Genomic DNA, 14,618 nt, shown 5'->3' with positions numbered 1-14,618 from the left:
TACACATGTTGTATGAAGGGGAGTTTGAATTTGAATTTGTGGCTTAATACACATCCACATATGCATTAGCCACGGTTTATGATGCAGAGGCGATTGCAGGGATGATTTATTGTCTTTTTAATTGGAAGATATCAACTTTCTGGACACAGGATCAGGAGTTTTTCGAGAAAAGGTCGGAGCTCAGCTTCATCTGGCGGGGGAGAGAGACGCACAGTCGACTATGCGAGGGAAGGAGACGAGGGGCTGCTTCGGGGACCTTTTAAGGATGTTAATATATTTGATTTAGATATTTGATTGAAGCGATATGAAAAATTTGACATAAAACAAAATAATATTCGTTTAAGAAATTGGATTGGATTTAGAATCAGATTCAGATATACATAAATATTGGATTTGAATCAAATACGGATTGGATTCAGTTTTAGACAAATATTCTATATTTAATGTTTGGCAAAATGCGGTTCAAAATTCGAATGTATGTAAAATTAGATTTTAGATTTGGATTTGGATATGATTTTTATTTATTCGTATTCAAATGTAAATATGTGAATATCTGGGAAATTCAATATGATTATAAATGTACATCCGATGTGTTGACATTGATAGATATGGCAGTTGAGAAGCTCGATCATGGCATGGCAGAAAGAGGGTTACACTTACGGATTTGAAGAGGCGAGCGGCGTGGGAAGATCCAACTTGTTGGCTCGAAGAGACTGTATGGTTTCCACCGGTGGCGGAGTCCGAGTCTAGAAACCGGTCCAGCAGACCTGAGTCCGAACCGTCTAAAGATGGTCCGAACTTTCGCTGGTTCGGACCGCTCAGCCCTCGAGTCTGCCCGTCCGAACCCGCTTCCTTTGACGGCGTAAATTGTCAATGTGCCAAGGTGGTAGCCTGAAAGTCTCCCTCCCTCCCTCTCTCTCTCTCTCTCTCTCTCTCTCTCTCTCTCCGCCCTGTAGGACGCTTCCGGTCGATCTCTGGAACTGGCAATCATTAGCATCCGGCAGTAGGTAACCTTATTTCCATTAATCTTTTTCCAGTTTTCTTTCCTCTCTCCTTTCGCTTTCTCCAGGTGAGATATCTTCAATTGTTTGTGAGGGGTTTGCTCAGATGCTGAATGTATTGGCACCTTCTCCGCGCAGTTTTTTTTTTTTTTTTTACTTTTTTCTCTTCCCCATTCATTTTGAGGGTCTATTGATAAATGAGCAAAAAGAAAACGATGAGGGAAGTCTTTAACGTTTCAGGCGGAAATTGGAATTCTTTGTTGTTTTAGGTTATGCGAGAGGCATAGTTGGAAAAGTTCATTCATCACTGAGAAGCTGAGATGCAGAAGTTGGGTGATTTCAAATTTCCGCCGTTCTTCAGCTACCCGCCATACTTCACGTAAATTCTTGATCTCTGGATATTGACTTCTGGAAACTGCAATATGATTGATTTTTTCTTGCTGATGGTTTTCTGTTATTAGACTAGTCTTTGAATATGATTCATTCACGGGAATTTTGTGGATTTTCTTTCGGATTTGGGTGTTTACTGACTTTTGTTATTTCGTTTCCTCGCAACGGTGGCAATGTAGGACTTTGTTCACTTTACTCCTGGTTGAATTCATGGTGCAAAGTGGCAACTGGGAAACATGTTAACTAACATTTGTTAAATTTTCAAAGAGAATGTGTTTGACATGCCGCAATTAGCTTTATATTTTTGGTTGCTTTCAGTGGGCGGATTGTTCATGCCACCGAATGTATATATGCAGCTTGCAGCCTGTAAGGGACACGAGACAGAAGCAAGTGGAGCTCTGGAAGGAACTGATTACTGATTACTGTAAGCATCAGAAGATCTTCGTGATTGGCCTGGAGGAAGAGTTTCCGCTCTTTTCAAATCCAATAATTGAGAGTATGTCTTTGACATCTTATGAAGAACAAAAACAGCTTTTGCAAAATTTTCAGTAACATGTTCTCAGCTTGTGTCAATGACCGCATGAAATTTTTCATTGTCTTGGTCTCTGATGTTAAGGGAATTTATATGCATTGCTAGTAAACAGTGTTTGCTATTGGCTGTACATAGTCTGTTGTGACGTGGAAATGGGATTTGTTTTCTGGTTCAGCTTGTTTGCAGCCAGGCAATGTTCAAACTTCAAACTCCGCAATAATGCTTGGGTAAGAAAGACAATCTGTAGCCAAAACACCTTAGCTATGCCCAAGCTGGTTATTAGATGATAAAATCTTTCCTTTGTGTAGCATCTGCAGTGAGAATAGAAGTATTGAACCTCTGGCTAATCGGTTGTGAGCATAACGTCAGTCACTTGGCTAACAAGGAAATGACAAATGGTATGATGTAATTATGAAGAGATCCTAGACATATTGAGCTGAGAATGCACTGATTCTTCGTGCTTGGCTCACCTATACTACAGAAGCTGCTCCAAAATGATGGTTGATATCATTTCATATGCCTGAATGAATTCCATGCAAGCAGAATCAGTGTAATTATGGGCAATTCAGTTCACTTACTGGCCTTAAAAAGTTAAATGTACTCATTGTGCACATTCTCTGCTGTTGTCCACCCACTTACATTCCCTTCTCGGCTTATCCTGGTTTCTTTTACCTCTTCTTACCTTGTGGAGACACACACATGATTCAAGAATTCTTTTGTTTCTATGAAGCAACATCCAACAACTTGGGTTGTGTATGAAGGACTCTTCTTTGCTTGGACAGTTTTGAATTTTTTGAGAATTGTTGGTTTTGCAGGAAGCCTTACCTATGAAGCAAAGGAAGTTTTTCTTTCAGCATTGGTTTCAGAAGGTTCGTCCTATTTCACATTTTAAACGTTAGAAGAATGTTGAAGAACATTCCTGATCCCATGAGATTCGCCTGTGTGATTACTGTTTGGATTCAGGGAGAGCAGAATGGATGGATAAATCACATAGGAAATGCTTGATTCTTTGGCATCGGATTCAGGAATGGGCTGACATAATATTGCACTTTGTAAGTGCAGAACTTAATCTCTTGGAAAACATATCTGTGATTTTTTAATTGACAAGATGTTGATGAATAGTGCTTGTTGCCACAAATTGTTTGTGCAATAAGGTGAGGGATTATGGGTTTGGAGACACTGTGCTAACTGTTGAAGAAATACGATCAGGGATCGAATCAAGAGGCACAGGTACACTTTTTTTCCTTGTAAACATAGTAAAAAAAAATCCTTTGTTTTTTAAAGTTTATTATACTTTGGCTGGTCTTTTTGCAACTTTTTAACAAGATATGCACTTTTACTTATGGGCAAGAGAAGCTTTCTCTTCCTAGATGTTGGTCAAAGCCACTGACTGCAGATAAAAAGGCATCATGGTAGGTTTATCACCGGCAAGGCCTGGCCGTCATGGATGAAACCAAAAGCTACACCTACTGATATAGGGAAGTGTATCTGCTTTGGATCTGACTTAGCTCTGACATGGCTAAACTATCCAGCTGCATTAACATTAACATATGCAATCAAGTGCATGTGGTCTGAAAACTATCGATCCAAGGCTGATTTCAACTTTGTTAACTGTGAAACCTGGTATAGGATAGGTCTGATAATTGTAAGAGAGAAATATGTTATATGCCTTTTGCTGATTGTTTGCTAATGCATAGAACTGTGAATAGATATTAAAGAACATAACCAAGAAGCTAGTGAGTGTAGATTACGCGCTGATTATGTTTTCATCCATAGTATATACCATAAGTGGATGTGGAGGCAAGTCATTCTATGATTTATCTGGGATATAGTAGAAGCATCAGTTTGAATGTGGCACATCGTGTTGACAATAGAGGTTCTACAATCTCCATTTCCTATCAACAAATCAAAAACTGGTAACTTTCATGGGATGCTTAGTTCTTTGGCTTCATACTCTATAATGGTAGCAAAGAAAGCTGTCTTAGCCTCTGTTGCTTTCTTTCGGGTGCTAACCGTCCCTTCATGTGCCTCGCATGTCAGAAGACTGTTCCGCACCCCTGCTACCTTGGTGGTGTGGGTGTCCTTGTTTGGTTCGGCAGAACAAGGCTCTCCTTTGCTCATGCTGGTGGAGCTTGCCAATGTCTGACCAACCTCTCTTCACCTTTCTTAGTATGGCATCCCTTGCCTTTGGCTCTGTCGTCCTATCACCTTGCCTATTCCTCCCGAAGACCTAGTCCTCCATTCTTCCTCAGTCTTGCTGACTCACCTGCAGCCGGTCTGCCCGCTAGTCTCTTTCCCCTTCAACCACCTTCACCCATGCCACCTGCTACAGTGCGACCTTTGGTGCTGCCACCTTCTTTAGTTTCTTTCTTCTGACTTTTATTTTATTTTCTTTGTCGATTTTATTGTATTTCTGGTGACCACTTGTCACCAATTTTGTTCTATGCATCTTTCCATTTGGCCGGCACTTATCATTTTTATTGTTATGGTCATTAGGGTGTTTCTTCTTTTTGTCCTTCAGTTTTATTCGCAGTTTCCAATTTTACATTCCTTTCTGTTATTCGTAATGTTTTACGGCTTCTTCTGCTCTGCTGCAGAGCTTGCTGGAATTGATCGAACCATACTTATGCGTGCTTTAAAACTGCTAGAGCAGAAGGGCAAAGCTACTATTTTCAAGGGCACGTCAGCTGATGATGAAGGTGTAAAATTCTCAGTGTGATCTTGTCGTTTCAAACACCTAGTGTTTTATTGCCTGATCGATTGTATCAACTGTTCTGTCGCCATGTCATTCAAATTTAGCATTATCTTTTGCGATTCCCAATTTTCTTGGGACAACTTTGCAGAGAATAGTAAGGTGTGTCATATTTGCAGTATATATATAAATATATATAGTCCTTGGAGCCAGCCTCCAATGTTTGCTTTTCAGCGTATTTAAGTTATTTTTCATAGATCTAATTACACAATTAGACGTGTATAAAAGTATAATTAATAAAAAAATCGAGAAAATTAAATGCCAGTATCGAATTTCATGAGTTGAGAAAGACAAACAAAACCTTATAAAATTTGAACTTTTATTATTTTTTCTCAATAAGATAAATTTCAACATTTGAATTTCTCCGATCTTTACTTGAGAGGCAAGAGTTTAGTTAGAGGTGTATATATATATATTGCTTTCCTCTGCCTCTGTGATGGATCTGCATGAGGTTTCTTAAAGGACCGATTAAATTCATCGAATTGCTTCAATGAATTGAAGCAGACAGTTATTAATGGAATATCTTGTATGCCTTAAGTGAAATATTGGTTGGGTCGAGGGCTTCTTAATATGTAGTAAGTTAGACCCGTGCTAATGAATGATCGACCTGCAATAAATAGGAAGGAAGGAAGGAATGCTAATGCCAATGACAAGAGTATTGAATACTCATTAAACCACCTTATCTTCAATACTGTCAACTCTTCTCCCGCTGCAACAATATGGAAGTGCCGTTCTTCCTTTCTGTCTTAGTTCTATGTTGGTTATCGTCCGTTCAATCACAGCGTAACACCGTGCTTACTGGTCCAATGCCGACGACAAAGAGGCCACCTTTAGAATTACAACTAGACTCTCAAAAAAGTTAGAAGCTAACTCAAACTTGCCGTGCCCAAAGTGCTTCATTTCGTTCTTTTGATTCTGACAGACCTTGGACAACTTGCAAGGGGACTCTAATGACTACATTCAAAAACATGTCCACATTTGAACAATTTGCAGCTTCCCTGACTGGCAAGCTTCAAAAATTTCCACCCAAGATTGAATTTTGAAGCATGTACCTCTTCTTCATCTATTTGACACGAGCCACAAAAGGATATGAGATCTTGAGTTTTAACAAGAAAACATAGAAGAACAGCGAATGCTTTCGTTCCTGTACACCAAACAAGTACTGCGACGATCTACACTTTCCATGGTACATTAATTGCATTTGACATAAAATGCCCGCTCCCCTTGAAGTAGAGAAAAGTACTGTGTGGGGTAAGTTTATAATGCGGATCGAAGGCACAAAATAGCATACACAATGACGTCGGATTTCAACTTCTCTAGTGGAAAATGCCTTGTAATTTCGTTTCACCCCGAGCTGCCAATGAATTTTACTGGAGCTTCAAGTTTCCGACAAAAAAGGAAGCAGCAGTTGGATTTAAAACCTGTCCAGCTGGGACCAACCTGAAATCCTCATATTTCAGGTCTGCTTAGACCCCTCCAGATGGTTTGACATACAAGAAAAAGCCATTATGGACAACAAAGGGTTAATGAAATTTGGAACCCATAAGCACCCAAAAAAAGATGCAAAATTTGAACTAAGCTGCAAAATTTGAACTCCTGATTTAGATCAGTAGTGCTTTAGCTGTTCTTAGGGAATTGTTCAGAGTTTGTCCTTGCTACCCTAAAACCAACTCAAATTGCTACGGTCGAGTCCCAACCACCGGCCCTTGCAGCAGCTTTCCAGTTTCTTCTACCATGTGAAACAGCCTTAGCTTTGCATGCGATCTGGTTCACTTGATGCTTAGAACTGAACTTCCCCAATGATGAAAAAACATCCACAGCTACATCCAGATCATGGTGGCTTAACTGCAAGGAGCACATGTCAAACTTCTCTATTTGAGTGGACGGACTTGCTGGAGCATTAAACAATACGAGTGCTTGTTTATATTTGTCTGCCATTCTTGCATCTTTTTTCCACTTACGACAACAATGAATGCGAGTTCTGCGTTCAACGGAAGTAGCCTCAGCAGTCTGAGAGATGATCTGCAATCCTGCTGGCTGATGCCTCACATCTGCACTCTCCCCAGTTGCCTGACTTTCAGAATTGCACAATTGCTCCCAGCTTTCAGTCAGATGTTTTGTGGCAGCAGCAAGCACATCAAGGCCTGAATTCCTGTCTGTAGTTTTACTAAACTGAGGTATCTGAATAGAACAGAAGATGGACTGACTCATTTCAGGCAGAAGTTCTCGATAACAATGCTTAGAACAAGGAAATAAGAAAGACTCCAACAGGAAAAGAAACACTCACATTTAGTGAATCCCTTCCATAGCATCCGTTATTGGAGTCCAACTGAACAGATCCATCGGCTTCATTTATCCTGAAATCAGGAGTACTGTAAAAGACCAAAAGTCGTCAAACTGCTTAAGCATCTACAGTGAATACCTAGTAATAGAACAAATGTAACCAGGTTTGTTTCCAGATGGAAAAACCAGTTGCTAAGCAACCGACAAACAAAAAAGGTTCACCTTTTAGGTTTGGTCCCCTTGAATAATTCCAGATACCTAGACTTCTTATCTGCTTTCTCTGTTCCGTATATCTCAGGGATATAAACCTGATTCACTAAAGGATAACTACAAACATCTGCAATTACACGTGCATCATCTTGTCTCCTTGAATAATGGTCATAGCCCATCAGAGGCATGGGATCTCCACCTACAGCACCAGCATCTTTTCTAGCTTTCTCACGTTTGCGAGCCCTGCACTGCTGCTGCCTTTCTCTATTTCGGAGCCTTATGAGTTCTGGGTCTTTAGGGCATTTTTCACGTTGCCTGGGCATGTTAAGCAGCTTCACAATCCTTGCTTCTCAAATTCTTCCTTACCCGTTGCTTCAATTTGCAAGTTTTTAGGAAAAATAAAAAACTAAATGTCTGTAAGCCGTGAAGCTGAAAATTTCAGTGCTAGGTACTAACTGTCATTCAGTATCACAAGACAAATGCAAATTCTGGTTCACCTAGAACAGCAAATAAAGGGCTTAACATTCTATTTAATTAAGGAATGTTAATAAGATCAAGGAAGAAATTCTATCTTCTACTGCACACACACCTGAAATCAGTTATGCCCAGCATTCACAGAGTTCAATTGTAGTTGCAGGATTTCCAAGAAAGTTTAAGGGTCCACCATATTCTTTGCTTAATCTACATATTTGGGAAGAAGATACCTGTTGGCAAAATACAAAGTCAAGGTTATCCTGGCTGGTTCACTAGGTAATATGCCTTGGTGGAGCAAAGCATCCCCTTGCATTTTCAACTGAATTCCTCTTCCTTTGCATGCATCTGTTTCAATGCTCCATCAAAAGGGAATTCCTACGGATAAATTCTGAGCTGAAGAGGAAGCTACTAAGAACTAAATATGACCTTCAACAGGTTGCTAACCTTCGTAAAGCACTCACACCTAGCCTTAAAGCCACAAGCCTGGAAAATGTTTCAATGCCCTCATTTGTATTTTCACTTTTAACATGAAGCTGTCACAGCAAAGACAAGTGCATGTTGATAACTTACAAACCAGCAAAAAAATGAATACGACATTGAAGCTACATAGCATATCTGTGCATCAGCGAAGGATAGAGAGAGAGAGAGAGAGAGATTAAGTTACAAGATGGCTTTCAGGAAGAACTTCGACATGCCCAAAGAAAAAAAATGATAACAAAGACCTAGTGTTTGAAAACTAAGTTCTACCACGGTCTGATTTAAATACAGATTAATGTCACAACATGACACCAGCATAAATGCAGTCTCCAGCCATCTCTAGGACTATGAGGGAAACGTAGGAGATGAGCATGATACTATGATAAGTTCAATTCTATCTTCCTTTATACATACTATAAGAGGCACTGCAGTAACCAGCAACCCCGATATCTTAATAAAGCTTTCAAGAATGTAAAACAAATGTGTTTTCATTATATATTGAGGTTTTTCAACAAAAGCAATAAAAAATGGAGGAATTCGGAAAGGTTTAAACTTTGAACCAGAAATTATGGAAACTGTTCATGCACCTGCGTATCTTCATCTCATCTCAAAAAAGTTGCAATATTATGTTTTTTTTTTCTCCTAAAATAAGACAAAGTGTAACACTACTGAAGTATAAAAGTATTCAGTCACTATAATAGGAACACATATACGAAGGTGGAGACGGAGTCTTCAGAGCACACCTTCTGCCTGCTCTTTGCCTTGTTCTTATTTCATGCCAGCTATTGGTTCGAGTAGTCACTAAATTACAAGAGCTAATTACCACTTTTGATTGTTTCGTCCTCCATAGAGATGGTCAACAGTTAGCAGCTATTGAGTCGCTAATATAGAACTTGCAAAATTTAACAACTGCAAAAACGTTTGGAATCGATTCCAGCTTCATTTATCCTAAACATCCTCCAGATAAGAAAAATTTGGCTGAGAGCTATATATATTGCCCTAGAAACTGTGGCTAACCCACCATTGTCCTCAAAGTCAATCACTACAGTTCGACAAACATACTTTCAATTGCCCACAGAAAGTGCAAAAGCCGAAACGTCTACTTCCCAAGAAAAAGCAATGCAAATAAATGATCCCCAATTATTATCCACGAAACGAAAATTACGTTCCATATCTTTAATCAAAACTTTTACTGTGTATACACTCTATGTTCAATTTTCTCCCTCTTCACAACAGCAACTTCCTCTTTCAGCACCCAAAGATGAATCCTTCAGTCAAAACATTACCATGCTTGATTTTCTCACCACTTACAACACCAACTTCCTCTTTTATCATCCAGACACAAAAACACAACATATAAACCAGCAACAACCGTCAATATCATCGATCAAAGAACAAGCCAAAGGGCAAGAACCCGTTTATACTTTAAGAGCCCCAATCATGAATCAACTCAAAACGTCGCAAAAGAAACGTCACATGGAAAACAAATAAAAATAAAAAATAGGAATAGATTTTTTTTTTTTAAAAAAAAAGGCAAAAGAACATCCTGCAAAAAATACGAAACGCGATTATGTACAGGCATGAACTACACATAAAACCTAAGTAAAACTCAGAAGGGAAGCCGCCGGGATAACCTAACGTAGAAAAGGGGAAAAGGAATAAAATGAAAACCCTAATAAAAATCCAGCAATTTTTCTTGGTTTTTTTCAAAATAGAGGCATTTCCCGCGTGAAAGAGTTACCTGGCGAGAGGAAAGGGAGGAGCTAAACAATCCACCTGCCTCTAATCAAGTAGCCGTTTCACTGGTAAGGATGTCTGCGAGACGGAAGGCCCAGATTTTACCGTCGGTGATTTCGCTTTTTATTTACCGCGCTGGGCGTGAGAAGGACTTTTCAATTGAACTACGGGTGATAAACACTTCCGTGAGAAGGTTTTCAGCAACGGGGTGGTGGCGCAGTTGGCTAGCGCGTAGGTCTCATAGCTATAAGAGTAATCCTGAGGTCGAGAGTTCGAGCCTCTCTCACCCCACTTCCCTTTTTATTCTTATTATTTGCTTCGTCGGAAGAAAAATAATAATTTTTTATTATTCTTATTATTTTTTCTCCTAAAGAAAAAAATATTTTTATAGAGAAGGGTGACTCTCGACTCACCAAGTCTCCCGTCCAGTTTTTTCCATCTGTATATATCAATTATATAAAAAACTATTTTTAAAAATATTATTAACTTTTTAAGCGACTAACGGGAGCCCAAACTTTTAATAAATATTGCAAATATTTAAGAAAATATCTGCCAAATTCTTAAAAAAAAAAGAAAAAAATTTGATGTTGAAGTATTCTATGCTTGTCGGTTTAACTTAATGCATAAGCGACGCAAAAAAAATCATATTGTTTAGACTTCAACATGCTTTTAAAGAAAGATAAGCGTTTTGCCTTCCGTGCTTCTCCACTTACGTGGGTTCCAAACCTACGGGAATGACTTTACAAGTCAAAACAAACACTAATATCATGTGTATTTTTTTTCTAATTACTTTTTTCTCGTTTACAAAAATAATGATATAAACAAGAAAAAAATTACAAAAGTATGTTTATTTAGCTTTTATTGCCATAATAAGCACATTAAGTTTAAGTCCCAATTATTTAATTAATAATAACCTTTTTTACAAGCAAATTAGGTGGTTAAATGAAATAAAATCAGACTTACTTTCACCTTATAGAAAGTCTAGTCTTATATGGTAGATTGTTGGAAAATCGTATATAAAGAGGACAATTAAGTGTTTTAGTTGTTCTCTTTCTAGCTAATTAAGTAGTTAGAGGGTAGAGCTTGGACCCAGTGTAGAAGTGAATTTAGTTGTTACGATTAGTAGTAAAACCAATTTTGACTTAAGGTGTGTGGAAAGCTTAGTTTTATATTGAATATTAACGAAAATCTTAAAATGTTTATAATAATAATGATTAAACATTAATTGTCTTGTTTTCTACCTTTTTCAGGACTATAATAGAATTCATCAAACTAGAAGCATGTGCCAGATATGAAAGTGGTCGTTCGAGTTGTAACATTATATTTCAAGGAGCATAGTATAATTAGTCGAGTTGATGGTTCAAGATGACGTATTGTCCGTTCGATTCTCATAGATCATCAAACTAGAAGCATGTGCCAGGTATGAAAGTGGTCGGTCGGGTTGTAACATTATATTTCAAGGAGCATAGTATAATTAGTCGAGTTGATTGTTCAAGATGACGTATTGCTCGTTCGATTCTCATAGATACTATGCATTGTCTCTATTCTAAGCCGGCACAGACTTGAACCTTAGGGACAAAAGAAAGAAGAAGGAGAAGGATATGAGCACATGTGGGTTAATAGCGGATTTGTTTCGTTTAGATGCTACAAAATATTCATGATCGATCGCGGAGGCATGTGGCCTACATCAGCTTACGAAATTTGCTTTATTCATACATAAATACTTTATTACTTTTTAACTTTTATGACTAATTATTTAGCATAGTGAACTAACTGCCAATACCAACTTTAGGAATAATTATTTTATTAGTTATGATTAATAAAGTTGATATGTCATTGTCGTCACTGCAAAAGCAGCCGCTCGATGGCCTTTGTTTTTCATCCCCTCGTTTGTCTCCCACATGCACGTCTTTTTCTCATCACTCATCAGTCATCACATTTATTGACAATATCATTTTTCCAAAGGGTCCCCCGTTGGTCACCGTTGATCATTTAAAAATTAAATTAAAGGCAAGATGTGCGTGGATTAGGTGAAGAGGATAAAGCTATATATATATATATATATGCTATCCAAAGTCACCTAATCATCTGATCAAAGCTGTTTATTACCTGATGCAAATAAAATAAATGACTGAAAAATATGAAAACAATACAAATTAATACTAAATGATGAAAATATCAATTTTTTTTTTATTTTTTGTTTTTCTTTTAACGTCTATAATAATGGATTATACTACCTGGTCATGCATGGGTGGTTAAAGTTGTTATATGACATATGTAATATGTTGTCATATGGTTAAAATTTTAAAAATTTATTATTGAAAAGGAATGAAATTGGTATTATTTATAACTTATCATGCAGGAAGGTTTTATGTTGGCTTTAATGACAATTTATAATTTTTTTAGCAACAAATTTCTACATTTTAATTATCTAAAAATTATCCAATATGCACAATATTGGCTTTACACACCTACACGAACACAAGAATGTGGATTTCTTTAGTCATCTAGATGCCTCTAGCCTTTCTCACACTATCGGACTAAATGGATAAATGCTTGGAGGACCTTAGCTTCTCTTTCATATATATATATATATATATATATATATATATATATATATATATATATATATATATATATATATATATATATATACAACATTCATAAGTGAATTCCGGATAGCTGGAGTCATCATTCAAATATATATATATATATATATATATATATATATATATATATATATATATATATATATATATATATATATATATATATATATATATAAAGAAAGAATGGCAATAGATAATTTTTTCATTTAGTATTAGTTTATACATATTTTTTGTTTATTTTTTTTGAACTATCGATCACGATGTATCAATAAACCCTCATGAGTGCACTAGTTGACCCTAAATAGCGAGAGTCACCATTTACTCATTCCTAAAGTTCTGGGATGCTGTCAATTGGACAAAAATTAAAATTATTGCAAAAGGCATATAAATTTTTATTAAAAGCACCATGAACCCTTGCTACTCTACAAAATGGTCACATAATGATTTTATTTAGCAACATATTTATAGTTTTTAAGCATCCAGTAACATCGACATCTGAAGGTCTCTTTCTCTTAAGAGCAATTTTCCCTTTGATTTGATACACTCTTTGACATCCTTTTGTCTTGGAAGCGTACCGTTTAATAGTACTGGACCTATGTTATAAAAATTGTCTAGTAGATGCCGAATTTATTCATTGTCCAATACACGATCGCTGTTTTCTCTTTTGAAATTTCGACAAAACTGAACGAAAGTTGCAAGGAAAAAGTTCATATATCATAGTTTTTTGATATTTTTCTAATTCAACCGTGATTAATAGGCAATTGATGTATTTATCACTTCCTTATGAGGTTTGACTAACAAATATATAGTTCAAATTTATATTTTTAGGTCAGTTCATTCTTTTATTATTTCCACAATTGTGACATTTTACCATAGTTGTACACCCAACGAAATGAGTTTATATCATGTGGAAAATGCTGAATGCCGATCGATTTATTTTACTTTTTTACAAACGTTGGTGCCAGTTTATTAGCTAAAAATGTTTTTTACTAAACTAATTTAACAATGATAATTAGCTTTGTTGAGAGGTGAGTAGGAGGTTAACAACCCACACCACACATAAAAGGCCTATGTAGGTAGGGATGGAGGTAGAAATTTTTGATCAGGCATGCCGAATTAAAGTTTCTAAATTTTGACTAGGTCAATATATCATTGTTTAAATTTTTTATATAAAATAAATGTTTTTTTTAAATTTACATATAATTTTTAAAAATAAATTTTTTTTAAGGTGGGGCCAGGGCCCATGCATGCCCTACCTTGACTCCGCCCTTGCATGTAGGCACCCCTCCCCGCTACAAATTTGGTATACATCCCGGGTTCTAGTCTGTGCTGGAAGCCTCAATGGGTGGCTGGCCGCCTTCAGTTATACGGAACAGCCCCACCTTTTGTGGCAAGAAAAATATCACCACATGAATCGAAGCGCGAACCTGCTTCGTTAATGTGCAAATGAATGGTCAATGAAAACAACGTAGAAACCAAAACGTCAATGGTTTGGAAGCTTCAAGCTAAGTCAAATAATTAATTCAGTGGTATGACATCTAGGAGCTTGATTGACGGAGAATTTTTGTTTAGGTTTCAATATTAAGTTTTTTTTTTTTTTTTAGAGGACATCAACAAAATCTACAGCGTGTGTATCAAGATTTTGATGTTTTTGTTTCAGCAGCTCATTATCAATATTTGAATGGATCAAGATGCTTTGGTTGAGTCATTTTCAGCTCGTCTTTCTACATGTTCATGTAACAATCTTCTCGAAAAACATATTATTTCTCTAGTTGTATGAGAATTGTAACTAGGAATTTAAATAAATTAAACCTTTCCAATTACCAAAATCCAGTCGCTAGTTGCGTGAGGATTTAAAACGAATTTCAGTCTATCAAACTGAGATCAGATAAATATTTGATTCAATTGCGCATGGATGTCAACATTTATGCTAATGATTCAATTCATGTGATCATTATGTCTTTAGGTAGCGAGGTAGCGAAGCACGATACCAAAGTTGAAGGCTGCACTGCTGCCATTATAACACAGCTAGTTGAGTTAGGGACACATAAAAAAGACATGTCGCTAGTTCAATTCATGTGATCATTATGCATCTATGTCTTAAGGTAGCGAAGCATGATACCAAAGTTGAAGGTTGCACTGTTGCTATTATA

The 14,618-nt window shown here is 36.9% G+C and overlaps 2 protein-coding genes and 1 non-coding gene across 10 annotated transcripts; 2 read left to right on the top strand and 1 right to left on the bottom strand.

The window, feature by feature from the left end:
* The first annotated feature begins 852 nt into the window (after positions 1–852).
* Positions 853–4,848, top strand: LOC116265363 (vacuolar protein sorting-associated protein 25). Its single transcript, XM_031645927.2, has 7 exons — positions 853–1,007; positions 1,271–1,380; positions 1,748–1,887; positions 2,739–2,792; positions 2,887–2,975; positions 3,078–3,153; positions 4,521–4,848. Exons 2-7 carry the CDS (start codon positions 1,322–1,324, stop codon positions 4,640–4,642), a joined length of 540 nt encoding a protein of 179 aa, XP_031501787.1. The 5' UTR covers positions 853–1,007; positions 1,271–1,321; the 3' UTR covers positions 4,643–4,848.
* Positions 4,849–6,083: 1,235 nt separating this feature from the next.
* Positions 6,084–9,992, bottom strand: LOC116266476 (uncharacterized). Of its 8 annotated transcripts, none has more exons than XM_050081038.1 (6): positions 9,861–9,959; positions 8,069–8,175; positions 7,758–7,987; positions 7,181–7,665; positions 6,963–7,047; positions 6,084–6,856 (listed from the first exon to the last, which is right to left on the bottom strand). In XM_050081038.1, the coding sequence occupies exons 4-6, from the start codon at positions 7,489–7,491 to the stop codon at positions 6,347–6,349; spliced, it is 906 nt and encodes a 301-aa protein (XP_049936995.1). In that variant the 5' UTR covers positions 7,492–7,665; positions 7,758–7,987; positions 8,069–8,175; positions 9,861–9,959; the 3' UTR covers positions 6,084–6,346. The 8 variants fall into 8 exon arrangements, with proteins under 8 accessions (XP_049936995.1, XP_049936996.1, XP_049936994.1 ...); XM_050081039.1 differs by having other exon boundaries at positions 7,758–7,872; XM_050081037.1 differs by having other exon boundaries at positions 8,087–8,175.
* A 69-nt stretch (positions 9,993–10,061) lies between these two features.
* On the top strand, positions 10,062–10,147 carry TRNAM-CAU (transfer RNA methionine (anticodon CAU)). The gene is given in 2 exon segments: positions 10,062–10,099; positions 10,112–10,147. It is a non-coding gene; the product is annotated as a tRNA-Met (tRNA).
* The last annotated feature ends 4,471 nt before the right edge of the window (positions 10,148–14,618 follow it).

This window comes from Nymphaea colorata, chromosome 12, assembly GCF_008831285.2.
Source record: "Nymphaea colorata isolate Beijing-Zhang1983 chromosome 12, ASM883128v2, whole genome shotgun sequence".
NCBI lineage: Eukaryota > Viridiplantae > Streptophyta > Magnoliopsida > Nymphaeales > Nymphaeaceae > Nymphaea > Nymphaea colorata.
Note: the sequence above shows the minus strand (reverse complement) of the source record. Positions and strands in the feature narration are given on the sequence as shown.

What these genes read in the sequence shown, in the direction of transcription:
- LOC116265363 (XM_031645927.2), top strand. Translation starts at nt 1,322, where the DNA reads ATGCAGAAGTTGGGTGATTTCAAATTTCCGCCGTTCTTCAGCTACCCG. An exon ending in TTCAGCATTGGTTTCAGAAG is followed by an intron (nt 2,793 to 2,886) that starts GTTCGTCCTATT and finishes GTTTGGATTCAG; the next exon opens with GGAGAGCAGAATGGATGGAT. An exon ending in CTGACATAATATTGCACTTT is followed by an intron (nt 2,976 to 3,077) that starts GTAAGTGCAGAA and finishes TTGTGCAATAAG; the next exon opens with GTGAGGGATTATGGGTTTGG.
- LOC116266476 (XM_031647723.2), bottom strand. Translation starts at nt 7,491, where the DNA reads ATGCCCAGGCAACGTGAAAAATGCCCTAAAGACCCAGAACTCATAAGG. An exon ending in AAGGGGACCAAACCTAAAAG is followed by an intron (nt 7,048 to 7,180) that starts GTGAACCTTTTT and finishes GGTCTTTTACAG; the next exon opens with TACTCCTGATTTCAGGATAA. An exon ending in ATGGAAGGGATTCACTAAAT is followed by an intron (nt 6,857 to 6,962) that starts GTGAGTGTTTCT and finishes TGTTCTATTCAG; the next exon opens with ATACCTCAGTTTAGTAAAAC.